The following is a 27,605-nucleotide window of genomic DNA, read 5'->3' on the forward strand; positions in this document are numbered from 1 at the left end:
GGTCGAGCGGGTGGCGGACCCACGTGCCGCCCGAGGCCAGGCGCTGGGTCCTGAGCTACCTGCATGACCACCCCCTGGCGGGACACCCGGGCGCGGAGCAGACGCTGCGTGAGGTCAGACGGACGTTCCGCTGGCCTGGCGACGCGGCAGAAGTAAGACGCTACGTGCGGGCCTGCCTGCGTTGCCAGGAGCGGAAGTCCAGGCGACCCGACGGCAAGGAGCAGCAGGTCCCACGACGGCCCCGGAATCCCTTCCACACTGTGGCGGTGGATATTATGGGGCCGTATCCTCGCACGTCCCGTGGTCGGCGATTCATTGTTGTGGTCACGGATGTCTTCACCCGCTGGGCGGAGGCGTTCGCAGTACCAAACGTGAAGGCCGGCACCGTGATTGCCCTGCTCGAGCGCGAGTTCTTCCCGCGATACGGGTACCCCGCGGTCCTGCTGACGGACAACGGGGTGCAGTTCACGGGGAGAAGCTGGCGAGTGTCCTGCGCGGGTTGGGGGGTGGAGCATCACACGACGCCCACCTACCATCCGCGCGCGAATCCGACCGAAAGGCGGAATCAGGACATTAAAACTCAGCTGCGCATCCGGTTGGACGAGGACCACACCAAGTGGGACCTGCACCTGCCGACGCTGCTGTTTTGCCTGCGCCGTCGGACGAACGCGGTCACGGGCCATTCCCCCGCTGAACTGGTGCAGGGCCGGAACCTCGCCCTGCCCGGGGAAGCGCGCGCAACCCCCGACTTGCACAACATGACCACGGACGATCTGCGCGAAGACGCCCGACGTCGCCAAGCTGACTACCTGACTAGACGTACGCCGCAGACGCACCAGCCCCCAGCACGACTAGAGCCTGGCCAGCAGGTGTTTGTTAAGTGTCATCACCTGTCGGCTGGCGAGCGGGGCTTTTGCGCCAGTCTGGCTCCTAAGTGGGCGGGGCCACAGGAGATCGTAGACAGACTGGGCACCACCTCGTACCTCGTGCGTCGCGCCGACGGACGGACAACTAAGGTGCACAGGGACGACATTCGACTGATAGGCGACCCGCACGACGAGTACGACCACGACGACAGCGGACCAGTGGACGGTGACGAGGCCGAGGATGACGTCACCGAAGGTGTACTGGCCGACCTCGGCGCCCCTGTGGTGGTACCGCCGGAGCCGGACCTGGGACGTCGACGGGGACACGCCCACCCCAGGTCACTGCGGGGGGTTGGCAGGGACGTTGACAGGGACGACGACACACGGGACGGGACCGATGACAACGTCGCAGTAGGAGTCCTGGTCGACCTCGATGACCCCGTGGTGACGCCACCGGAACCGGATCAGGGACGTCGACGGGGACACGCCTACCCCGGGTCACGGCGAGTGGCAGGCGAGAACGCTGACGGGGACGGTGACACACGGGACAGGACCGATGACAACGTCGCAGTAGGAGTCCTGGTCGACCTCGGTGACCCCGTGGTGACGCCACCGGAGCCGGATCAGGGACGTCGACGAGGACACGCCCACCCCAAGTCACTGCGGGGGGTTGGCAGGAACGTTGACAGGGACGACGACACCTGGGGCACGACACATGGACGGGCCCCCACGACGACACCGACTCAGCCTCCTACGGGGGGACAGCAAAAGGGGAACGGTGGTTGGCAACTGGCAAGAGGGGGCGGGGAACGGACGCCCGTCAGAAGGGGCGGAAGGGGTCCGCGTGGCGCAAGCATGGCAGAGCTGGAGCGCTTTGTGGACCGGGTGCTCCCGCCTGATGACGTCAGCGCCTACGCCAACGACACTGATGGACCGCTCATCGAGGACGTAACACATGACAACACTGCTCAGGGCGACCTGGTCGACCTGAGTGAACCAGTGGTGACGTTGCCGGAGCCTACCCAGAGACGTGGACGGAGGTACGTCCACTCCTGGGAACGGCGGGTGACGGGGACGGACGTGAGCAAGGACGTGACAGACGGGGTAACGGTCCGGCTCCTCAGTGGGGAGGGCGATGTCGACAGGGCCCAGCAGGTGGTCCTGGACTTGCCTTCCGGGGAGCCGGGGATGACCGCTCACGCGGGGAGGGGACCGGCGTTGCGCCGGTCCACGCGTGAGAAGACGGCCCCCCACTACCTCCGGGACTACGAGTGGGGGAGTCAGCGCAAACCCCGCGACGTAAGACAAACGACCGACGGGGGGTTACGCTGCAGCGTGATGCAGCTCCTGCCCCAGTTTGCCCGACCCGGACGGAATGACGTGACGAGCTCCGACGACCAGACAAGTGGCCGGACGCGGACGCAGCTGCCGGTCTAGGTCGGCGTCGGGGGCCAGGACGGCCTCGGGAGAGGGGGGGCATATGACGACAGTCGTCGTACCCTCCCAGATACAGAGGCCGTACCTGGCCACCGACGCGGGCCTGAGGGGGCCTATTTTCCCCCCCAGTGAACCCCAGTGTGTGCGACGGCCAGGGACGCACCCGCGTGCGCCCTAGCATGCCAACGAGTGTTTTTTCTATGTGACTTTATCTTTTATTTCAGTGTGTATATATTTGTAAACGATTAAGGGATTTGAATGTGTGTAATTAACTTATTTTATTTATTATTCATTGTGCAAGTTCGCTGTGTAATTAATGTCTCGTGTATGTCTTTGTAAATAATTCAATAACTTTTTCTGAAGTGTTTCGCCGTAGTATGTAATTGCAGCCTGGCGCGCCGCGGGACGGAGCTCTCTCCCACGCCGGCTGATTTTCCCCTCCCTCCCCGCCACCCGCGGGCGCCGGCCCGCGGGCGAGCGGGGAGAGGCAGTCGCGTCCTGGTCTCGAGCGGAGACAGACGTGTTCGTTGCTCCGCGAGCCGCGCACGTTGCGCTCGGGATTGAACGTTCGCTCAGTCCGCAGTCGGTCACGGCAGCTGAGCTGCCACCGCGAATCAGCTTAGCATTGTTAACTTACGAGTCATCGGGAGACGTGTCTAGCGGGCAGTTTCTACCACGCGAACGTGGTGCTACGAGTCTCTGAACTTTTCGCCGTCCACGGAACATTACGTAACGGGCCGCGTATGTACAGCGTTTCGTCTTCGGGCCCTTTCTCACTGGGTCAGCCTAGCATTAATAAACTTTACGATTCGCGCCGAAACGTATTTGAGAACCGCCCCGTCATCAGGGAGTCCGTGTCGCCGTGGTAGGGCACTTGTTCCGCGACGGTTCCGCCAGGCTGCGGCAGGACTTTATAAGCGTTAATAAAAGACGGCTCGTGAAATTCGTTAATGCCGTGTTCTGCTTGCGACAACCTACCAACATTCCTCGCAATCACTTCACTCTCCCTCCAGGTCCCGCCTTTCCCGGTCCCGGCCACGTTGGCCTGGACCCACACCTCTCCGACGAGGGCAGTACGGGCATAACAGGACATTTATTTCAACGGGAAAACGGGGACCTGAAGCCGAGGGACGTCACTATCATCTTAAATCTTCGTCCAAATAAAATTTTTATGCAACCACGTATTATTGAAAGGGATGAAAAAGTGTTTGAAGGTCAAAAATAATTGCATAACTACCTACCTTAGTAGGCATTATATGAAATTTGTTAAACTATTCAATGCTGGATGTATTCAGTTAAAAACATTAAAAATATTTTCTCTCCATGGAATATGAAAAATTGTTAAATTATTTTGGAATATTGGAGAACATTTATAGGATGTTATGTGCATTAAGTTCTTAAAATGTTACAGGAGTTAATAGAAGTTTCTAAAACATTTCCAAAAGAAATAGGTACATACTTCAAAATCTACCTACACCTGTAGGCTGTGCCGAAAAGGATTTTTTTCTATTATTCCAATATGCAAGTAAAAATAAATGCATTTGAGTATGTATTTTATTATCATACACAAATAAAACAGCTATGGATATATTTTTTAATGAATAATAAAACTTCATGAAACTGGGTACAAGACCTTAACAAAACAGAACACATTTTGTAAACACAACGTAAAAACATATTTGTAACTACGCAATGGATTTTAAAAACACAACAGTATAAAATAGAAAACTACTTTGTATAAAAAACAAGTTGTAAACAAATATTAAAAGCATTTTATGTCTAAATTCTTTGGTGTTTGATTACAAATACTGAGTAAAGAAGTTATAATGATTCTCTCATACTGAAAGAAAGTACGATTTCACAAATCAATGTTTTCATGTAAGGGTACTTATTAAATTTTTGTAGTAAGTTATATTCCACTACATTATATTAAAAAATACTATATTCATTATTTCTGTGAGTTTTTCAGCTGAAGTATGAAAAAATTTTCTGCTGAGATCTGGCAACAAATGGCACATGTCATAGATTCAAGAACACTGAACTGGAACGTCACATACTTAAAAATAAATCACTCTGTTTTTTTTTTACAAACAGAAACATACTTGCAATGCACATTATGAACAAAATGCTTCAGTATGTGTAGCTGTAGCTTCAAATTTTCATCCAGTCTTTAAAATTATGTGTCCAGAATGTAATTTTTATCAAATTTTCTGCTTTTTAAAACTATTTTTCCTAGTTAGGGTTTAATTATTTGTTACTTCTTTAGTGTTCTTTAATGAGCTTATTAAAATAAATAGTAAACTACCTACTCAAATAAACACATATCTTTTAAAGATATTTGGTGGGAAAAACATTGCAGTGCTTTGAAGAGGACTGTAATAAGAACAAATGTTGGGTTCGTTGTACAAAGTTTTACGTTTACTTCTGGCATATTCAGGATCCATTCTAAGGAATGACTGAGCTCTGGTCGCGGTATGATGGTTATGCAGTACTGCTTTACAGAGGTCTCAGTGGTCTTGTTGCTCACACATCATGATCATGTGAAGAGTTATAGATTCGATCCCAGCTCCCCTGCATGACTCAACAGTGGTTCGAAGCCCATTCGGCAGTTCCGTCGCCTCAAGCTTATGTGTGGAACCATGCAACATCAAACTAGTGATGGGTCACTTCCCAATTTTATTGAATCCATATCTCGAATTGGATATATGTATCCAAGGTCAGAAATAAAATAATGTTGAAGCTATCCAAGATATTTACTATGGTGTTCAAACATTTAACCTTTAATAATTTCATTTTAACTAACTTTTCTGATTCAATAAATGTTGTAATTTAATTTACATAATTACATATTTAAAGAACAAAATATATTCGGGAATGATATTAGGTCTTCAGAGATGCCAGTTTAAATTTTTTAATTTACTGCATTTCCTCCATTCTTTTTCTCTAAATCTTTTCACTCAAAAACTAAATGTTGTTAAAAATGAAAGATTTTACGGTATTTGATTATTTGTTTGGTGTGTCCCTATGTAAAACACTATCAAACATCAAAACAGGTTCATCATTTCTTCCTTCTGTGGTACTACTGCTGTCGTTCTGTTTTTTGATCTCTAATGACCTTGCTGCCAACGAACTGTGAAACTCAATAACAATCAAAAAGCCACATCACTGTATCTAAAAATATTAGGAATGCTTTCATTACTAACAACTGTCTCAATTTCTCAAATTAGACTTTGCCATTTACTGGGTAAGTCTACCTACAGGCCATTATGACTTTTTGATTTGAGTGCTGCTGAGTTTTCTTATTTTGACATGAGTTGATTGGATCTGCAAATCCGACGTATCATGTTCATCCAAATACTTGTACCTGTTCAATTGGGAGAAAAACAGTATGGAAGAATCTTTTGCACAGTTGGATAAGCATCTATCATTGCATGGATTTATTTGTTATATACTGTAGTAAACCCTACAATTTTTTTTTTTTTTTCCCCCTTTCTGAAATAGAAAATTTGTTTCCCCTGCCCAGCTTTCTAAAAATTCAAACTATTCATCTTCTTTTTTCATAAGAGTGTTCTTGTTTTTAATTGCACCTTTAGGAAGTTTCCTTAAATAGTTGTAAGCATGAAGTGAAAAATGTATTAATGTATTTTATGAAATATAAAGAAGACATTACTTTATTTCAAAATAAAAACTAAAGTTAGTAAAAATAAATATTCGAAACAATATTTTTTTCAATACTGCCTAGCGCCACGTACAACTACGAGATGTAACACAAGAACTCCGTAATTTTATTGTTATATATTCAGTTGCAATGTTTTAAGATACAGCAGTGTGAAAAATGCCCATTTTTATCATGTTGAAGGGCATATAATAAATATTTAACAAACACAATCTACATCAATGTTCCATTCATAGCATTTTTTAAAATAAATTTTTGTGACTAATCAAATCTTTTAATAATTAGGACAGTTTGAGGTGATGTTCGGTTGGTGCCAACATCACAAATAATAGTTGTATGATTCCAGTTTGCAATTACGTATGTGTCCATAAATTAAACATTTCATACATGTAAAGAAAAAAAATGAAAAGCTTGCTGTTTAAAAAACATCCATGCACAGAGATGATTGTCAGTTTGTTATTGCTGTGAGCCACTACAATTGGATATGATACTAATGTACACATATGAAAGATTCTTGGATAGTGGATGGACACAAATAGAGATCATACATTGAAAGAGAAAGATGTAAGTTTGCTTTGTTATTTTGGGTATTAGGTAGATATTAAATCCCGTATGTTAGATTATACTACAGAGATGGTGGTTATACCCGTATTATTGTAGGCACTATGAACACCAAAAAATTTAATATTTCCATAGAAGACAACCGATATAAACTGCTACGCTACTTCCAAACACCGCCATAGTCACAATGTACTCACCTTTTCTTCAATCTCGTGAGAAAACAGTTTACACAATAACAAAAATTCTGGAAAATAAGCACACAGGGATGTATCTTACATCCCCCACTGATACACTATCATAGCAACAAACATAGACTTCACCCTACAAAGTGCCCTGAGACATTTTATGGATTAGCGGTACAGGATGAACCTTTGTCTAACCATTTTATTTTATTTCCCTGACCTAACAAATATTTTCCTGACTATTTCATGATTTCTCCAGAATTTAAAAATCCCCTGATGATTCCTGGTAATTCCTGTTTTTCTCTGATGCAAGACTACATTTGGCACTGTTACAGTGAGGTGGGTACAGAGCAAACCAGAATTAATCCAAGTGTAAATAAAATTTAATTATAAATGCCAAAAATTAATGGCTTTACTGACATCACATGACTGACAAAGTTACTCTTTAAATATTTTTTTTACTATTTAATCTTTGTTTGAAGTAGAATGTTTCAGCACAAACCATGTGAATTTAAATGGAAGTATTCCAAAGCCTATGCAAGTGAATGGCAATATTGAATAAGAGTAGTACAATTATATTTAAAATACACAGGACAGAACAAAAACTGCATATGCAATATTTCAATAGGGAATGTTAGACTCAAATAGCCATTAAAAAATGCCGGAATGTACACAAACACAAAACCCAAATGTACATTACTTGGTAATATTGATTAGGAAAATAAATAATTGTGAATAAAACAGCAACAAAAAAAAAATGGTAATGTCATTAAAAAATGCTTTGAGGAAGAAAATAAAAAAGTAATCCAATTCATATTCAGATTAGATTAAAACTAAATATGAAGGTAAAAAGATAAACACAAGACTTGACTTCTTGTGTTGATTATCTAATTTCTTAAATCTTTGTTTTTGTCTCATCCTCTGTTTGGGCTTGTGTTATTATTTTTAGGCCTGTGCAAAGCTTTTTCGAATATGATACCAAGTTTTGTATTTGATGTGAAGCCTCACGTCTGATGTGAAGCTTTGCATTTGTGACGAAACTCAGGTCTGCTTATATCAATGTACAAAATAATTTTAATGTGTGATTATTATATCATTTCTATTGAATGGTGTTAAATAAAGGGCCCAAATAGTTTTATAGTAAGAACAAACATTTCAAATTTAATTAATTAATTTTTTTACTTCATTTCAGTATTTTATAATGTAAATGTAATACAGCCATGCTAAGAAAAAATATTTGCAATTCTATTCTTCCTAAAAAATTTTAAAGATTCAATTTGATATTCACTTCACATGAAAAATCTATTATTTGCACAGGCCTAGTTACTTCTGTTTCTATTCCTTCCGAGTCTTTGGTGACCTTGAGTGCCAAGGCATCATACTTAAGGGGGCCTCCCTAGCCAGGGATATATTTGTGTTGGTGAGGCTGGATGGTAAGCACGACGCTTGCTGGTGCTTCTAGCACGGTATAACCTCTAAGTGCAAGACTTTGAATCAGTGCGCATTCTCTTTGTAGGGAAACTATGGTACTGAGCGGTAACAATGACATATGGCAGAGAAATGAAGATAAAGGTGTAAACCTTGAATGGTTTTAATAATTTTTACTGGGTGTTTCTTGCCTAAATATTATTAATAAAAATTTGTTTTAAAAATATAGTTTAAAAATTAAATACAGAAACAGAACTACTCATTCGCCCACAGAGAATTCTAAATGCTTTTTATAAAGTGACACCTTTCGGATATGTTGAGCAGTTTTCCAATCTTATGGTTTTTTTCTGAAGCTCTGTACACAATATGTGTGCCTGGGTAGGTTGGGCCCTTAAGAAAATTTGAAAACTGCTCAAGATATCTGAGTGGGGTCAATTTACGAAAAGCATTTAAGAATACGCTGAGGGCAGATGATTAGCTCTGTGTCCGTATTTTAATTTTTTTAAAATTATTTATAGAAAAGTTAAAATGGCTAAATCATGTGTTTTCAGTGTAATTATTAGACACAAAATGTTTGGTATAGATTCTTGAAAGCATTCAAGGGACTTGCATATCACCTTTATCTTCATTTCTATGCCATATGGTGATGGTTTCTGCTCAAATCTTACAGTTGCCCTATGCACGAGAAGACCGTGCTAGGAGCATCAGCACTGTCATCCTGCCCCACTGACACAGATTCACCACTGACTAGGCAGACCCCTTAATTTGGTGAGGGTCTTAGGTTCAACCCTAACACACAGGAATGACTAATATTTCAGAGTCAGTACCCAAATGGTTTGGAGCATATTATAATTTTCGAGGTGCATTTTCTTAAGCATCTATTTATAATTATGCACTATAGATTTTTTACTTTTTATTATTTTGTCCAAAAATATTTGACCAGTCACCATTTGTGGATCATTGTATGTTTTACTTTCATGCCTATTTCATGAATGAGTTTATATAGTCCTTAACCATGTTTATAGGAATGTGCCAGAAGTGTCTTCTATGGAAGTTTGTTTATTAGGGTCTCTGTGAAATTCCTACGCCTGTGCCAAACCTGTAAGTTTTTATTCAGTTATGTTGGCCTGTCATTAACTTTTTTTATTAGTTACATTATGAAGTGGAAAAATTCTAATTCTAATTCATATGGTTTTAACTCATCACTGCCATTAAACTTTGGGATAAAATCACACTTCAGTGTCTGAAAGCCTGTGATTGTCAGTTTATTTTATTCTACAGCTTTGGAAAGAAAATATTTACTGTGGGAACACAGATGTTCAGAATTAGTTTGTTTTTTTTGCTTGCATACTTCAAGTTTTTAGAAAAAAACTGAGAGATGCTGTTCATAATATGCATGGCAAAATTAATCACACAGTGATATGGAGATCAGTAGGGAGCTGCTTCTCGCAGATGTCAGCCTTGGTAAATACAATGTATAAAACATGGTTATTTCACAGAACACAACATGTCTTACAAAGTTTGTCTTGCAACATCTACCATCAATAGAAAAAACACAGCACTGTACAAATTGTAGGAATAGAAATAAGACGAGTGGTTCTTCACGAAGGGGCGACGGAGGGGAGTGAAGAAGGCAGGGACGAGGGCAGGTCAGGGGTGGTGCCGCAGAGTGTCGGCACGTCGAGGTGCGAGGGAGGCGTGCGTACGGGCTCGGGGGTGTGCAGTAGTAAATCAGGTACGTTTATTCTCGAAAGCGAAGTTTCCGTCGGTGCAGGTACTGTAGTGATGCTCGGCTCCTCGTCGTGTTCAGGCACTGTGTTCGGCCGCTGCCGGACGTGCTGGCGGCTCGAGTGGAGCACGGCTTGGTAGCGGTGTCGGAAGCCTTCGCCGCAGTGCTCGCAGCGGAACCGTGCCGCACGGTGTCGCCACAGGCGGTGGAATGCCAGACTGGAGACAGTGTGGTGCGGGAAGGCATCCTGCCAGCACCACTCGCAGCAGAGACGCCTCCGTGTGAGCAGCCGCTGGGCGTGCTTCGAGGCAAGCCGGGACCGCTGGCTGCGCACCGCGCAGAGGCCCTGACCATCCGCGGAGTCGGGCGGGACCCTGCGAGGCTGGCTCTGCTTGCGCGGCCTCTTGGATGCAGCGTGGTACGGCCCCCGTCCGTGTGCCGCCGCCGCGTGTTCTCGTACTGCGTCCTCACCCAGCGTCGTGGCGAACATGCAGCCGTCCACACGGCAGCGGGCCACCGTTCCCGAGTGGCCGCGCATGTGGTCCATCATGGCGGCCTGCGAGGCCATGCCCCAGCCGCAGACGCTGCACACGTATGGCCGTCCTGCCCCGTGGGCAGCGAGTCGGTGTGTCGCGGCATGCGTCTCCAGCGATGTGTCGTCCACGAACTCGCAGCCACACTCGCGGCATACGAACTCTGGCAGCTCCGCCTCGTCCGTGCCCCCTCCTTCATCCTCATCGTCCTCCTGGCTGGACGTGTCTGAGGCCTCCATGTAGTGGAAGAGCCTTGCGGCCCCCCAGTGTTGCCGGCCCGCGCGCCCCTCCTGGTGATAGGATGACTCGTACTGCTCCCGCTTCACCATGGCGGGGGTCTGGTACCTGCGACAGGCAGGGGACTACATCAACCTATTAATACAATGTTCATCCGAAGAGGGTTGGTTCGCTCACTCCTTTTCAACTCTTCTACAGTTGATGTATTTCGTAGGCTTTTATAGCTATTACCAGAAGGCGGTAATCATTTCGCTTGAGACATGTCTGTATGTCACTCATCACTGAGGGTTCGGCACACATAGCAGTCACTATTTTCAGAGTACTAGCAGGAAACTGTTCTCTCTTGCTTTCCTGCCTTCAAATACCCTTGGCTAAGTGGGCTGCTATCTGAATGGTGCTGTTAACCAAACAAGGGTTGTCTTATACCCGGTGGACACTGTCTCAGCCAATCAGGAAGCACACCACCTGCCAAGGGTATACATAGTCAAGAAAACCAGACAGAGCCTCAGTAACAGTAAAACAGTAATATATGGTGACTACAAATGTGCTCCAAAATGTCGATTAGCTACACTCAGAAACACATCAAGCCCAGAAGAATAAAGCCAACTAATCTAGATTTGTTTTCTATAATAAAATGTTTCTGGAAACCCTTCTTGAAATCTACGTGAATATCCCTCTGACAGATAGAAATATTTGACACTGATGGGAGCCCAGGGACTTGTTTGTATGTTTCACTCACATTTAAAGTTAATGTTACTAACATAAGTACTTTAAACTCATGTTATATATTATTATAATTTTGGTAAAATGAAAAGAAGTGTATTTCAGTTGCCAACCATCTTTAATGGTGCACTTTCAGTAAGCCTTTTAAGTTAAACTGATTTTCTCTATTTGATGAGGGTCTAAACGTGGACATGATTGCACTGAATTACACAGAGTTGCATCCCACACCTCGCCACTAACCAGTAGTTCAGCCACTGAGTCGTGGAGACTGTATGCCTACGTGATCAGCCACCAGGCATAGTAACACCCGTGGGTGACCTGCCGAGCGCAAGCAGTGGCCAGGACTACCGGTGGAGTGCGAGCTTGCCTGCTGGCTGCACGCCTGCAGTGCATCGTGGAGCATCGAGGACTCCCCGGGTAGGAACAAAGCACCCCTGTCTGCAGTGCAACATGTTGTCACTGTTTCTTGCCACATCTCCAATACTCCTTTACCCCTTTATGCAAGCCACTGATCAGGTGTGCAGGCTTCTCATGTTATGCATGAAATAAGCAGGTAAATTTATAGGGTGACAGTAATTTGATTTTGTTCCAGACAGCAACATACAAGGACTGTGTCTGGCTCAAGATTGGTAGAATGAGAGTGTACATAGTAATGATGCCCGACCTGTCAGTCATTGGTTGGAGCCTCTGACTGGTGAGCCAAAGATCCCGGGTTCGGGTTGGTGGTTTTTTACTTGTGGGGGGGTCATGTGGTCTTCAAGGTGAAGCCGATTGACAAGTGTGATTATTGGACAGCAAATATTTTTAGTCATCATCAACCAGCTCCTTAACAAATTGGAAAATTTTTTATTCAATGAACTGGCATTGTTTTCTGACTTCAGGCAAAGCTCTGCAAAATGTGCACAATCAATTCTATGTCATATGTTCTTTGGCTGTCGCCTCATTTCCCTTCTCTGCAAATTGCACATGATTTGGTTAGCTGTTTTTTTTGTGTTTTTCATCAGTTTCCAGTCCTTCAGGGCCTGTCAAATAACTATTATGACAACTATGCTTTCCTTTGAGCTCTCAAACCTGTGCAACCTAGACTGCTGCCAAATAATAATGTGAATTTTGCAGGTGTCTGCCGATAAGTGGTCTTTTTAAACTGGATCTGCACATAGTTATTTCATGTGTTCAATACACTGCTGTGATCCTTGTGGAAGCTTCTTGCTTAAAGTGCTGAATCATGAATCACTTATGTCATTATAACCAGTGGGGCCAATCCCAACTTTATCGCAAGTGATAAGTGTGGTGAACATTGCCTTCAGCAGGTGGGAGTTTTCTCTGCGTGCTCCCATTTTCCCCATCCATTCATTTTCTCAATGCTCCATTTGTATCTCTTCACCCCTCGATACACCGTATTTATAAGTATGTACTGGATGTGCGTATTAAAAAAAAAAAGTTCATTTTACTCCACCACTTTTTGATATACACTTCTAATCTACAGAAATAAGTCTGAATGAAACTCTCTTGGAACTGGTTAATTTCTGGATCAGCAGTGCAAACCAGAATTGGTTTTTAAGTGAAATCAGCACATCCGAATCATGAACTGTCTAAAAGTTTAATTAAAAAATATAGAGACATTATGTTTAATGAGCAGTTTACAATACCTCACATGCTTATGCAAAATTAAAAAAAAATTATCTACATAATTATAAGAACAATTTTCAGTGTTGAGTCAAAGATTTACAAATATTTTTCTGTATTATTTCATTAACTAGCTGATATCCCGGAACTTCTGGATGACTAAAGACTACCAAACACAACTGTCACAACAATGACTGTTGGGTATGGAACCGTAAACTTCTGCTGTTCCATTCCTGTCAGAACTCAAACATATTGGTACAAGGATGTCTTTAGTTAAGTTTTAATTCTTAAAATAAAGAGTATATTTAAAGGAAAATGTAAAATTTAGATTTCATATCTTTAAGAGTTTTTACATGACTCATCGTTGTTGGCGTGCGATTCATTCCAAAATTTTTGTTATTTTGTGGATTAAAAATACACATTTCAATGGCACATCTGTCTGCCGGGCTAGTGATAAGTGATACGGTACAACCATTGCGAACTTAAATGACAGTTTGGTAGCATTACTCATTAGCAAGTTTGCCCCTGTTAAAACAGAGAATACTGTACTAGCATCACATCCTACAGTAAAAAATGGAGCAAAAAGATCAGATTAAAAAATAAGTCAAAAAGACATGCAACATAACAAAGATATTGTGATATCTTCAAGTGGACAAATTTTGTACCCAGAATGCATCCCAGCTACATTTGCTCAATATAAATATTGATTGGTGACAAATCGTACTGTACCCTCCAGCAAGCGGAAAAGATAATCCAAATCTAGATCTTGAGTCGGGAATAAAATAATATATAAGCAAAAACACAGAAATTTAAGTTATGAAAAAACTTTTAATTTATTTAATTTTTATTTTAAAAATAATATGCATACAGTAGACTCCCGATTATCCGGGACTGGCAAGAGATCCACAGATAAAATAACAATATTAAAAATAAAAACCTCGATTAAAGCAATGCTGAAAAAGCATCTTTATTTAAAAATATTTTATCCATATTATCTAGACATACCTAGTATAGGTACTAAAGCGTTGGATGTAATTTACAGAAAAAAAAAACAGCCGTATTTTAAGTCTAGTTGGTCGATAATTCTTAATTTTTGTTGAATTTAAAGTACCACTCATTTGCGTTTATTATTGTACATAATTGTCTAAAGATTATGACAGAAAAAATTACTGTTGTGTTGCAGCTACTGCCTTGAAACTTCATAGGCCAGTTATCGCTCGCGTGAGTCACAGAACAGCAGCACCATGCTGGTGCCAACCTTAGTACGGTTCACAAGGTCACGGGGAGCACCGGCGTGCACGGCTTGCATGGGTATGTTTATAATTTGCTCCAGCAGTTTCGGAGTTCATGATGCATACTAACACTTACCAACTTGAACTATGAACGCACTATGTTAGGCAGCATTTTTTGTCTTGAATCACAGAATAAAATGCTCTTGTCACATCAATAGATCACAAAAATGAAACTACTACGTATATGTATTCAGTATATCTTGCTAAGCAAACATACTAAGAGCATTGCACTGTGAAAGGTCTAGTCCAACCTGCTCGAAACCACTGCCATGCCCGATATGCGATTTAGAAGATTATCAAAATTCATTATAGTTGTAACTGAAATACCATTAAAAAATAAATATGCAATGCAGTACAATGGCAAGTGAAACAAGAAGTAATAAGCTGCTGATACAAAAAAATACAGATGAATGTTGGTCCTCTTCAAATGATCATGATGGGAATATATCCATAAAACGTAACCTTCTAGAAAACAGGAAACACTGTACTGAAACGAAAACCGACTTGGACTGTAGGCGAGAGAGACGATGGAAAGATCAGAGCAATAAATATGAAGTTTATGAGGAGTATGTTGGCAGTTAGTTATGAGGTGAGACAGGATCAAGAATTAGATGGCGCAGGCAAACGCAGGAGTGCAGGACCTTAATACACTCGTGGGAAGAGTAATAATGACGTCGTGACGTCACGACCCTGGGGAGATACGTTTACTAGTGTTCGCGGGGGTCTAGCGTGCGGTTCCTCACCTTTTCTATACTAGTGGGCACCCTTTCTGAGTAGCCCCAAATCATCATGTCACCCCTGTGTTACACCGCCACCAAGGCGGTAGGCATCAATGTCTAGTTTCAACAAATGGTATACAAACCACTTTTTTTTATCAAACTCACCGGAGTGTGCACAGTACGAGAGGAAGGCTGCGTAAGAACAAGGATTTGTTGAAACGGAAGCAATCTTTCTCTTACCCAAAAGAAGTCGGCATGGCCGGCGGGTGGCCGGGAAAACCAACGTTCCTCAAGATGTTGTTTGAAGAGCGGTTATTTCTGTGCTCCAGCGGGCTGAAAGAAAAAAAAAATTATGCTTTTAAGTTTGCGCTGAACATAATGGATAATTATATATTCAACATAAAAATGGTAAGTGTGACAACATTCCTGATAAGAAATTGTTTAATTTATATAGCGAAGCGGGAACGACCTTACTGAAATGAGCTTCAAAATTTGGTTTTCAAACAATGGTTAGACTTTTGAATTGGTAATATTATTGTTATTATTATTTATTTATTTTTCAAGGTGTTTTATACAAAATTTATCTATGAAATCTTTGAAGATAGGTTTATGTACTGTGATTATTTGTATGAATACTAAATTTGAATTAAACATGTTTCGCTCAAACACATAAATATAAAGTAAGTGTATTTAATGACTAGAAACAGTATAAATATCCTATTTTATATATATTATATATATTATCCTATTTTATATATATAATAGGATTTTTTTGTTAGTCACTCGGTTGGAAACAACATGTTCACAAGAATGCGAAATTTTGCTGTCGCATTGCGCCGTTTCCATCGCATGTGTCTCGCAATTGTAATTTCAGCATTGATCAACTACAGTGTACATCAAGGGTGGCCAACATTTAAGCAAAGTCCAATTACAAGCAAAGAACCCACCTCTCATTACCCTGATTTTATACCATTATGGTATGTGATAGACAGTATTTATGAGTAGGAAAATTAAGTGGTTTATGAGTAAACTAACATAATGAATGATTTATGGGTGGGAATCTAAAATAATGTATGAGTTGGAACAGGAACTGGTTTATGAGTTGGAATAAGAAGAGTTTCATGAGTTGGAATAAGAAGTGGTTAATATATTGGAATCTGATAAATATTTGATTCATGAGTTGGAATCTGAATGATTAATGAATAATGAGCTGGAATCTAAAAAAAGAGGTATGTTAACAAAGTTCAGATAGTTCCTTTTAGATGAGTTAGGCATGTTCTGTGAACCGACACAAATCATGTTACTCACTTTTGGATTTCTTCAGGTGGATATGGATGTTTGTTGACTTTAATGAACTTTTTTTTACATAGCACAGCTTATTAAAACTTGCTTTAACTATCACTGTGCTGAATTTTAATTTTAATTTTGTATTTCATCTTAAAAAATATATATTGATATTTGATAATCTGGCATGGTCATGGTCCTGAAAGTGCTTAAACAACAGTGTTTTCTGTAAACGTTATTGAGCATTATTACTATGATAGCTGATCTCTGCTACCAATACTCATTCAGCAAGATGAGCACTACTCAACGCCATCTGTCAGCAGGTATGAACTTGCTGTTTATGACATGAATAATGCACAAAGCAAGTTGAGAAAGTTGCAGAATCAAGCAGGAGTGCCCATGATACTCACTCCGTGTTGAACGCACCCTCACAAGGGCAGTTTGCATTTAAACTTTTAAAATAAATAGTGAAATGATAAATAATACTAATACATAATAATTAATTGTAAATTGTAAGTAAGCACTTGAAGGTTTGCACTATGGTAGTTTGTTCCTTCACTTAACTATAAAAGACCTAATGGTAACTCCACTGCTTCCTGGCAGCATGACACCCTGACCACTGCCCAGTCTCTCTTGACACCACCGGAGTAGAAAGCAACCGCCGCACCTCAAGGACTTCACCGCTTGCATTACTGGTCTCTTAACATCTGCCACCGTAACCTTTTTGTTATTCTCGAGGCCTACTCCAGGGGGTAGACTGTTTTACATAATACTTCCAGTTCCTTTAAGGACATTTCGAATAGATCACCAAGATCCAACTTCTGGACTAGATCACACGGTGCCATGGTCTGCACATTAACCGGAGAAATTGCAGTTGGCATGTTTTTACAGTTTTATTATGTTTAGTGTTTGTATTAATTGTTCTCTCGAGTAACAACCTGCAAATAAAACTTTTACCAGAGGCTGCCCATACTATGTTCTTCATCCACGTGTGCACCCTACCTAGAGACCGAGGCGTGTGGGATGCTCTAAGAGCCCACACGTGACCATCATTCAGCAGTGTAACAGTGTGTCTGTCGCTCAGAGCAGACTGATAGATAGGTTTGAAATCATATGGGTGCATTGGGCCTTAGCTCCCATATGGGCGTCAACATGGCCCAGGGACAGAGTCGCGAGCCGGGTCCAAGGTGCCCTTCCACGTGGTTGTGTCCAAGTTCACGACGATTAATTAATAACGTAAATTTCCCTCGACATCAAAACCAAAACTATAATTGCAATTGTTCTTTATCTCCCAGGGGGGCCAAGATTTTAACCCGTCATGCTCATTTTTCAGTCTTAACATTTCCAGCAGTACCTTAAATTTATGAGCACTGAGCCTGTATTCAAGTCACTGAATATGTTCCTTGCTCGGGATTTCACTATTTTTGTATGGAATAATCTCAGCGGATATGTTGCAAGCATGAGTCGACAAGTGGACAAGCCAGCATGTACAACACTGCACAACATTCAATAGTGGTGCGGTGATTAAGACGTTGAGCTCGCATCTCAGAGGATTCGGGTTTGAAACCCTGTCCGACCATCCTAATTCTGGTTTTTCACTCCTTTCTGAAATCCCTGTAGGCAAATAGTGGTGACGATTCCTCACTTTATGTCATGGCCCAACATACCGGCATTGTGTTGTTGAGTGCTACCTTTAATGAAATTGTTGTTGACAAGGTGTTAATCCCAGCTGAAAATAACAAAAAAGTCAGTTTAGCATACTTACAAAGTACAGTAAACTTCCAATAATCTGGTATGTTCAGAACTTGCTGGTGCCTGATTACCAAAAATGCCGAATCAAAGTATGGTGTATCCCTTTATCGATGAACCTAAGTTGTAGAGTAAAAACATCCACAAGATGGTGTTCGACTGCAAATATTTTTCAGCAGGGACATAAGGATGAACATTTTAAAGCAAACACAGGCCAAAACTAAATTTGTCTTTCCTCCTAATTAAAACTGTGTATTTGTGGAAGATGTCCGGGTTAGGGAGGAACCTAGGTGCATCTCAGGCCGGTGCCGGATAATCAGGCTGTCTGGACTGTTGGATTCCGGACTATCAGAAGTCTACTGTTACTACATTGCTTCATGGAAGATATTTATATTACCTACTCTAATTGCTTCTTAAAATATTTAGAAACACTAATTGTATTTTTATAGTTTGAAGTACGAGTAGAAAATTTTAATTAATTATTAATTTGTACAAACATTTCAATGTCTTCATCACAAAGTGTTTTGTAAACAACAAACTAATTGTTTTTATAGAGATATGATACTACATTGTATGTAAGGGCATTCATACTAATTTGAACACTTTCAAAACAAGCACCTGAAGAAAACAAAATTCCATAAAGCATCCATCAACTACAAATGGATAAATGTGTCGGTTGTAGAGTTTATATGCAGTGAAATTGGCAGTGAGTTAATAAAATTAGTTTTGTTCTATACCCTAATGCTTTGTTTAAAGTGTAATTTTTATTTAAAGGTCATTGCAGTCCATTACCCTCTTTTATCGCATAATCGTAGCACCTATATTTTTGGCCGTCAAAATTGGGATAAAAAAACTTCTCGCTTAAACGTCGAATGATGTTTTTGGTCACGCTATTAGATGCCGAGCGCTTTGTGTATGTCTTTTCCGTATAAAACGATGTATTTTAAAGTAGAAATCTAATATTTATTCGGAAATTACCACTTATTTAATTAACGGAAATACAAAATTGTCTGACGTGTAAATTTCTTTTAAATACACTTTTAAACGTTATTTGCTTTATGTGATCGTCTGCGTCGCCACGGTGTACAGGTGTAGATATCTTTTCCGTATAAAACAATGTATTTTAAAGAAGAAATTTAATATTTATTCGGACATTACCACTTACTTATTTAATTAATGGAAATACAAAGTTGTCTGACGTGTAAATTTCTTTTAAAGACGTTTTTAAACCTTATTTCCTTTTACTTTATTTCCTTTATCTGACCGTCTGCGTCGCCGCGGTGTACCGCTTATGAACATGAAGCCAGCGCTAGTTGGCATCATTCGTGTTTGCTTATGTTGCTTTCCGTATAGAGCGTGCACACGTAGTCGAATATCGATATCTCGCCGATTGCATGCAACGCGCGCTCTCTGTCGAGAGCCGAGTTAACTACATTTAATGGCCCGCATTCTTTCGTGGTAAATGTGTACTACAGCAATAGTTATGCGTTGGTTCACGTCACAGATTCAAGTGGCTTGCGTTCGCGTTACAGTTTGGTTTTTCTATTTAAAGTTGAAGAAAGGTTTTTGTTTAATTAATTATTAATATAAATTGTTCAGCGTGCTCTTGTATACTCCACCTTTTTTTTAAATAAACATACTTTCCATGAACAGGTTTTGTTTTTATGAATAACTTTACCTAGCAAAATTTTTTTTTCCGCATAATCGTCGCACCCCTACTTTTCAAACTTGATTTTAGAATAAAATGTGCGACGATTATGCGAGAAAACACGGTATATAATGTTTTGTACGTACAGTAAAGGGGCTTTAACCCAGCACATTCAGGACTATTACCATTCTAGATACAGGATTTTGCTGGAAAAATGGTAATACCAATAAAGGATCAATTTATAGTACAATGATGGGGAAACTCTGTTAAGATGTTCTTAAAGGGACTGTTTACAAAAAACTTCTTAGCTGGGAAAACTTCTACCTGTTGCTTCACGTTATTATAAACGGTCTAACAGTAATTCAACTGCTTCCTGCCGCCTTGACACACAGACCACAGCCCAGATTCTCTCATTCACTGCCCAGGCTAGGATGCATCCTACACACCTCGTCGACTTTGCCATTTTATTTTAACTGATCTTTAGCATCTGCCATCATTAATGTCTTTTTAAACCTTTTTCTTTATCTTTTGAGGCCGGGCCCGGATAGTAGACTGATTTAAAATGTCCTCTAGGACTTAAATGATTAATTAAATAAACAAATGTGACTTAGTTTTTAGACCAGGCCTCACTGTGTCCTGGTCCGCCCCTAAACCGGTTGATTTGCTACTGGCATCTTTTGCAGCTTATAACGTAAAGTGTACTTCATAATTGTGTTCGTTCATGTACAACTCAACCGGAATAAAACCCTCCAACCAGATCTGTAAGTACTTTATTGAGCGACCACGTGTGCTTCCTGCATACGGGACCGGGGCGTGTGGGGCGCCCTAATAGCCCACCAACGACCATCACTTGATAGTGTAAAAGCGTACCCGCCGCTCAGAGCTGGCTGGTAGGGTAGGCTTTAACGCTGTATAGGGGATCAAGCGTAGCACCCACACGGGCCACGTCACGACCCACAGACAGAGTCGCTAACCAGGTACACTTGCCCATCCACGAGGTGGCGCCCATGTTCGCAGTCCATAACACGCCTAATTAGTTAAACATGTAAATTCCCTGCAGCGTCAAGTATAAATTAATAATTTAACTAATGGTAACATTTACTTAGGAAAACAAGGGCATAAACTTATATTACAATGAAAAGTTTAAAATCATTACTGAAATAATTAATTATAACTTGCATATATGTTGAATACAAAACGTACATACTAAAAAGGTTTTGACTGAACTTGTAATATTTGAAAAAGTGTGTAAAAGAGAATTTACACTTAGAACACATATTCTAAATCTACACCTAACACTTTGATGCGATATAACTTGTAAATTAATATTACAAAATATAATCCATATTTCACATCAACTTTAAATAAGTTAACATAAAATGTAACCCAAATGGAAGATAGAACTAATGTAGAGAACAAAAAAAATTGTCACTGTAGTACACTCTGACTACAAAAGAGTGAGGACTATCAAATATAGTTTATTCGGCACATAAAGGAGTGCACACATTGCATGCAATCAGCAAACTATTAATATACGACTATATGATGCTGGCCAGCGCTGACTATATTTTCACACATGTTATATAAGTGTCAGAAAAATAATTTAAAATAGAACAGCTATGTATTTTTTGTAATTGAAGTAAACTGTTACTTCGTTACAAATCATGAATTTCAATTGAAAAAGAAAAACATTATTTTACACAGGAAAAAAAGATTTTACTTACATGGGAAAAATAACGCACGTCTTGTGGAGAAAATGGCAGTTCCGAAACATTTTAACCTATTATACGGGAAATCATATTGAGCGAAAACTCTTTAAATAAGTTTTACTGTATTTAAAACAAGCTGTAGTAAGTTGGTGTATGTCAAGTAAAAATACACATGAGTGTTACTGTTTAAGACTGATATCATGTTACATGCAACAAACACCTGAATCCACCAAAAAAATCTGCGTGTGAGCAGGTGGAATACAGAACTTGCCGAACCGCACACTGCTGCACTAGAGTGCCCACTGTAATGGAAGCTCATTTATGGGAACTGTACCAAGAAAATTCTTCACAGGCAAATCTCAAGTGTTTCTGAAAAAGAGCTTTGTGAATATAAAAAAAAACATACTTTTCTTAGAATGCCTTTGAAGTAATATTTTTTTTTTTTTTTTTTTAATAATGCTAACATGTGCCATAAGTTTAAAAAGGAAAATTCTGAACTGAGCTTTAATGCACATACAGTGATGTTCTGTGTTGTAAAATTGTAATGAGTTTATGTATGAGGTTGGCAGTAATGAAGTAATTGTTCTTTGATTTTGGGTTGTGTGGCGAGATAATAAAGATTTTTTGACGACAGAACATGATCAGTAAACGTCAAGTAGGTGTACAGAGGCTGGTTCAGGCCATGCAAGTATGTACTGGAGCTCCTGCAGGTGTTCAGTTAAGCATGAGGTGCATGATGTAAGTGTACAGAGGCTGATACAGGCCATGCAAGTACGTACTGGTGCTCCTGCAGGTGTTCAGTTAAGCATGAAGTGCATGATGTAAGTGTACAGAGGCTGGTACAGGCCATGCAAGTACGTACTGGTGCTCCTGCAGGTGTTCAGTTAAGCATGAAGTGCATGAAGTAAGTGTACAGAGGCTGATACAGAACATGCAAGTACGTACTGGAGCTCCTGCAGGTGTTCAGTTAAGCATGAAGTGCATGAAGTAAGTGTACAGAGGCTGGTACAGAACATGCAAATACGTACTGGAGCTCCTGCAGGTGTTCAGTTAAGCATGAAGTGCATGTAGTAAGTGTACAGAGGGTGGTACAGGCCAGGCAAGTATGTACTGGAGCTCCTGCAGGTGTTCAGTTAAGCATGAAGTGCATGAAGTAAGTGTACAGAGGCTGATACAGAACATGCAAGTACGTACTGGTGCTCCTGCAGGTGTATGGTGAGCTGGGCCTGGTCATCTGCCAGGTACGCACACCGCCCGCACGCCCGCTTGTTGTGCACCTTGAGCACGTGCGTGGCCAGCCGCTCGGACCGCGCAGCCTTATAGTCGCACAGCCCACACACGAACGGCTTGAGGTGCGTGTTGAGGTGGCGCTTGAGGCACCAGTTGTCGACGCCCGACCACGCGCAGTAGCAGCACGCATAGCGCTTCTCCCCCTTGCGCTTGCCCTTGCCGCCGTGGGACCGTGCGTTGCAGCCCGCCGGGGAGCGGGACTTGCCACCGGGCCCTGTTCGTACGTCCGTGGTCCCGAAGCCCCCGGGGATGTTGAGGCCGGGGTGGAGGTGCGGCGAGGGGTGTATCGCGTGCGGGGGAGCGCCCGGCATCTGGTGGCCCTGCTGGTTGCTGCCCCCGGGCGACGGGGAGCCATTGCCGTACTTGTGGTAGTACGATGCGCCGCCACCGTTCTTGGACGGCTGGCGCCGGATGCGGTTCAGGTCGTACGGGTAGTCGCGGTGCATGCGCAGGAAGTGCTTCTTGACGTGGTCCGCGCGATTGAACTGCTTCTGGCACACGTAGCACTGGAATGGCTTCTCCTCGCGGTGGATGCTCTCGTGGCGGGTGAACAAGTCGCGGCGGTCCGTCGCGTACGGGCAGAACGCGCAGCAGTAGCGCTTGGGGCCGCCGCTGGCCTCCGGCTTGGGCGGGGAGGCTGGTGGGGGTGCCGGAGGGGGCAGGGGCAACGGGGTCGAGTCGATCCTCGCTCGCAGACGCTGCAGGAACTTGGTCACCTGCGAACACAGTCGCAACAACACTCACTGCGGTCCCAAAAAAACATTTCATAAAATACAGTTTGTATCTGTTCCTAATATGGGCCTCTTAAACTTTTAACTTTAATTCAACTCAGGTGGCTAACACATCTATTGATGAAAAAACTTTTCCATTTAAATTTCTTGTATATGTTTGCATTCATGTATCAAAAATGCTCATTGCAGCATAATTAAATGTAATAATGATTACAATGTCGATTCTTTTTCAAGGGTGATACAAATGCCATGTTTAATCTTTCATTATTCAAAATTTAAGGGTGAGGGATAAAATTTGAAAAATAATTCAAGATATACTGTCAAATTGATAACCTAAACTCCACAACTCCAAAATTTTGGAAAATTCTAACATTATTTAAAGAAATCTTTAATCTCACAAATTATAATTTAAAAAGAATTATTAATTTATATCTTTTTGATACAAATACGTGTTATATTATCAAATTGTAAATCACATGTAGCGATAAAAATTACTATTTCAATTTGTAGTAAACAGCAATATTGGCATAAATAATTTTTGATGAATTTTTAAATAAAAAGTGGGAATGATTAAATTTGGTACCTACACTTTATGTATGTTTCTAGAATTTTTTAATACTAAGTGCATGAATGTGTGTTGTAGCAACGCTAAGTGAATGCATTCAAATTGAAACCTTACACAAATCACGAAAGTACGAATGACTGATTTGAACGTGCCTTAAGTTTGTGTACCGAACATGACCAGATGAACAGACTCACCAGATCTTGGTGGAGGCTGAAATAAGGTTATAAGGGGGCTACATTTTCAGGCATTTTAAAATACAATTTTAGGAAAGTTACACCTGAGGCTCAAAAACATATTTGGTACGTACAACTTTTTAGAGAATTTAAAATAGAAAAATACGGAAAAGGTTTAGAAACTACCCACAAAAAATTTATCATTTTGGAAATATATGTAATTTCAAAGTTTTTTTTTTCCCCAACATAAATTAAACCAAAACAATGGTATCAGCCTTATTTTGGTTGAAATGACACATTGTTTCTTTGCATTAATCTGGGTTACTTGTACTAACTATCCTTTACTACATATTATTAACTACCCTTCGAACAAAAACTACTTTGTATTACATAATAACCATACTTTTGTATTAAACAAATTACTTAGCATTATAATTCCTACGTAATTTCTACAGGCTGTGAAAAACCTTGTATTAATAAGAGTTTTTTAATAACCGGGTTTTTATTAATGAGGTTTTAATGTAGTGCTATGTACAGTCTAGTGATGTAACAAATATTTGCATTCGTGAGTATTCACATATTTCTTGACATTCTCATTCACAAAATTCATGCCAATATTTTGCAAATATGAACATAAAAAAATTTAATTTGAAAATAATATTAAATAAGACAAAAAATATGAATTTCTTAGAATTTTCATTAGAAAATTTTTTCTTACTCTTTTTGTAAAAATAAGTTTTTTTTCTAAGATAACCTTGCAATGATAAACTCAGTAGCGAAACTCTAGAACAAGAGTTGGACCAGATATCACTAGTAAATGAAATTTTTTCAAATGATTTCGAGTATTTTCTGGCTTACTGTACCATATAATTTATCGCAGATAAATGAAGAAAATACTGACTAGATTTTAAATAAAGGATGGACACAGGTGCTTTATAAGTCTTTAAAATCCAACACATTCCACAAAAATCTAAATGGCAAGTCTTCCAGCACATTCATTTCACTTATTGAATTATCAACTGTCTAACACTTTACAGATTTATTAATGGACTGTTTTGTTTTTTCGACACATTCCTGCAGCTACATCTGTTTTATCTCAGATTTAGTACTTTGGTGGGAAGACGATGCCAAAACAAATGTTTTAATATATCCTGTTTTACTTTCTTGCATTATTCCAATTCACAAAACTCAGTTTCATGCAGTGACTTCAAATGATTTCTCATAGTTGTTGTAGTTCTTCCTTTTCATGAATATTCATTGTTACACAGCTTGCATCTAGCTCATTCAGTGTCTGAAAGTGAGAATAACTCCATATTTCACTAGAATTTGATTTACTCACCTTAAATCACTAATCACACACTAAACTATAAATTCACTTGTTCCTGTTTTCAATCTGTCATTAAACAGAATAAGATGCAAACTGTGATAAAAGTGTGGAGGCTTCTCCAGTTCTACTGACAGGTGACGCTAGGGTGAGCTTCAGTCGTGCCACAAATTCATACCAACCCAGATTTAGAAAACTGAACATTTGCATTCGCGAATATCAGCGATAGATATTTGCATTCCCCAATGCCCAAAAATTTACCTTCGTTGCATCACTAGTACAGACACGTGAGGCTATGCAACGCCCAGGATCAGAGTGGGCTCCGAACCACTAGGGCACGGACTCTGTGCTCACGAACTCGAGTCATTCCGGGGTGCTGGGATGGAACACAAGGCCCTTACCACGTCTGCGGCACACCTTAGCAATCACTGCCACCAATGACACAGAAATTCAACAGGCGTTAAACCTAACTAACAAAAACAAAAAAAGTTGTCACGACTTACACGCCCACAATACAACTCTGCTGTGTCATAGATGAGAGTGTGTTGCTTCTGGTTAACGTAGAGTGGGATTTCACTTCAAATTACTTCACTTTAGAGAATTTTTTTTTTAAAAAACTATTAAGTTCATTACCTCAAAACATTTTACAGTAAATGATGGCAGGGACTTAAAATCCTGTTTCGTAAATTTCGGGGAGGGGAAGTCCTTAGCACTTGAACAAACATTGTTTGCTATATGTAGGCTACACACATACAAGTTTAATAATGTAAATACAGATTTTGAATGAATCTAAATAATTTATATTTCATTACATTATTTCCTACCTAAGACATAATTTGGGATGCATACATTGTGTTATTATAAAAAACATAGAAACTATTTGTGACTACAAATTTAAAAGTTTAATATAAGTTGTACTAGTCTTCAGCATTATTGGGGAAAAAACAAAAAAAAAACATTGTTTAGTTAAAATGAATAGATCATTTTTTGGCAGGAGTGTAAGGTATGCAGAATTTCATTTCAAGGAGGGTGGGTCGTGGGGTTCTTGGGGGATATAACCAGTTTACCTGCTGTTTGCTTTCAAATTCTTTCCTTTTGTTGGTGGGAATAATAGATTTTAAAGAATTTTCGGGGATTTATCCCCCATCCCCCTCATGCACATCCCTGTTTCTCAGTTCATTTAATATTGGGTGGACCCAAGCCTGAATGCTGTTCCTTAATGACAGTTCAGTGTAAAATAGTGCCTCGATTTTGGTTTTTTATATTTTTTTAATCAGAAAATTAACCTTCCTCTGATTCAAAATATATAAATCGATAAATATAATACAGTACATAATCTGTATACACAAATCCTTCACCTAGCACGACTAATGCATTCCTAAAAATGATCGTGTTATTCAAATAATAGCATGGCTAATTTACTTAATGAGTTCCAAAATATGTAGGTACTTTACGTAAAATAAATGCGTAGAATAACACTCAATGATAAATATATGACGCCATTTATCTTTATAAGCCTACCATAGAATACTTTGTATGACAAATACGACACCACGTAACAGGGAGATAGGTGGTTATGTGTACTTAGCATCAGTCGACTGGTTGGCTTGCGTACCCAGGCATGACCTTGAAATCATGTCGCGTACCTTTCCACAAACTTTCAAAACCATCCATGGCAGTGGAACCGATTTTACTGTTTGGATTCCAATATGATTCCAACTGCAGGTATTTGCATACATACAGTTAATGGCTAGACTGAAGTTCATCACGGCCATATCTGTGCCTGGGTGGCAACGGTACAGCACGGCGACATATGCGCTGACATAAAAACATTTAGTCCTTTACACTCCATAGCCGCAACTTGCCATAGCTGATATTTGTTCAATAACCAATAGCCAATAGCTTAGTCAGACCTGTGCTTGCATATTTTTCCCCTTTGTAGAGCTAACTGCATGCCACTATATATCTGTTGTTTACTGAGTCGAAACAGACTTCATGGCTTCATGCCCAGAGGTCATGCCTGACTTTTTTTTTTATCCTGTGACAATTTCGTGCCAACTGAAATTTACAGACCTGCTATTAAAGACTGGGGCAGTAAAATTAACATTACACTAAATGAATTC

The 27,605-nt window shown here is 40.8% G+C and overlaps 1 protein-coding gene across 1 annotated transcript; it reads right to left on the reverse strand.

Annotated features, from left to right (window-relative positions):
• Window positions 1–3,674: 3,674 nt before the first annotated feature.
• LOC134527370 (zinc finger protein 865-like) lies at window positions 3,675–27,156 on the reverse strand. Its single transcript, XM_063359995.1, has 5 exons — window positions 27,129–27,156; window positions 25,884–25,888; window positions 22,594–23,405; window positions 15,250–15,342; window positions 3,675–10,757 (listed from the first exon to the last, which is right to left on the reverse strand). The coding sequence occupies exons 1-5, from the start codon at window positions 27,154–27,156 to the stop codon at window positions 9,752–9,754; spliced, it is 1,944 nt and encodes a 647-aa protein (XP_063216065.1). The 3' UTR covers window positions 3,675–9,751.
• Between the last annotated feature and the right edge of the window lie 449 nt (window positions 27,157–27,605).

Source organism: Bacillus rossius, chromosome 1 (genome assembly GCF_032445375.1).
Source record: "Bacillus rossius redtenbacheri isolate Brsri chromosome 1, Brsri_v3, whole genome shotgun sequence".
NCBI lineage: Eukaryota > Metazoa > Arthropoda > Insecta > Phasmatodea > Bacillidae > Bacillus > Bacillus rossius.

Bases quoted from the DNA above. Each gene is read 5' to 3' on its own strand.
- LOC134527370 (XM_063359995.1), bottom strand. From the start codon at position 27,156: ATGGATGGTTTTGAAAGTTTGTGGAAAG. The intron at 15,343-22,593 runs GTACGTACTTGC...TTTTTCTTTCAG, and splicing joins ATACACCTGCAGGAGCACCA to CCCGCTGGAGCACAGAAATA. The intron at 10,758-15,249 runs GTAAGAGAAAGA...TGCCTGTCGCAG, and splicing joins GCCATGCCGACTTCTTTTGG to GTACCAGACCCCCGCCATGG.